The sequence below is a fragment of the Phytophthora parasitica genome (genome assembly GCF_000247585.1).
Source record: "Phytophthora parasitica INRA-310 unplaced genomic scaffold supercont2.29, whole genome shotgun sequence".
NCBI lineage: Eukaryota > Oomycota > Peronosporomycetes > Peronosporales > Peronosporaceae > Phytophthora > Phytophthora nicotianae.
The window spans coordinates 118,275-118,939 of record NW_008649015.1 but is presented as its reverse complement, the minus strand read 5'-3'; the positions used below and the strand labels follow the sequence as shown (position 1 = coordinate 118,939).

The 665-nt window shown below is 44.4% G+C and overlaps 1 protein-coding gene across 1 annotated transcript; it reads right to left on the bottom strand.

The window, feature by feature from the left end:
* Nucleotides 1–50: 50 nt before the first annotated feature.
* PPTG_23058 (hypothetical protein) lies at nucleotides 51–271 on the bottom strand (the record flags this gene model as incomplete). The annotated part of the gene is made up of 2 exons (XM_008908140.1): nucleotides 51–82; nucleotides 187–271. 2 exons carry the CDS (start codon nucleotides 269–271, stop codon nucleotides 51–53), a joined length of 117 nt encoding a protein of 38 aa, XP_008906388.1.
* Nucleotides 272–665: the final 394 nt, after the last annotated feature.

Sequence of the window (665 nt, the reverse complement as noted above, 5' to 3'; positions counted from 1 at the left end):
AGTTTCTTTAATTGATTCATCGCCAGTCTTCGTTTCATTGAAGACATAAACTATTTCTTTCGTCGCACTTGGAACACTCGAGCTACATTTGGAGTCGGATGTAGTTTCTACAACTCGATTTGACAACATCATCGCACTTATATAGTACGAATGGATTTAATAGTTAAGATCTATTGATGCACATACCTGCGTTTGACACTGGCGCAAAGGAAGCGTCTTTTGCCGATCTCTGCTTGCTTCCTGCGGACGTGCTTGTCTTCATCTTGGCCATTTTTTCCAGTGAAAAGCTTACGTGAAGGGGCGCGCGCCAAAACTGTGTATATACAGAGTTTTAGACGATCGCCCGAATTAGCAACACGCCAGTGCTGCTCCACTAGTTAATATTATAATATTTGTCAATAGGAAGAAACTGGAGCGCGAATAAGGATGGGCCACCACTTCGCCAGCGACACTTGGACTTTTTACTTTTCTTAGTTGAGAGGAGCAATCCCAACCAAACGAAATTGCCGCTGAGGTCCAAAACCAGAGACAAACCAAACGGATCAGGAGCGTTCGTAGTCGTATAAGAAAAGGGCAAGAGCCTTTAAGAAGGCCAAGACCGACTAAACCTTCTTGTCGGCAACCTAGGGTAAGCAAATCGATTCGGACAATCGTATGGCCAGCAT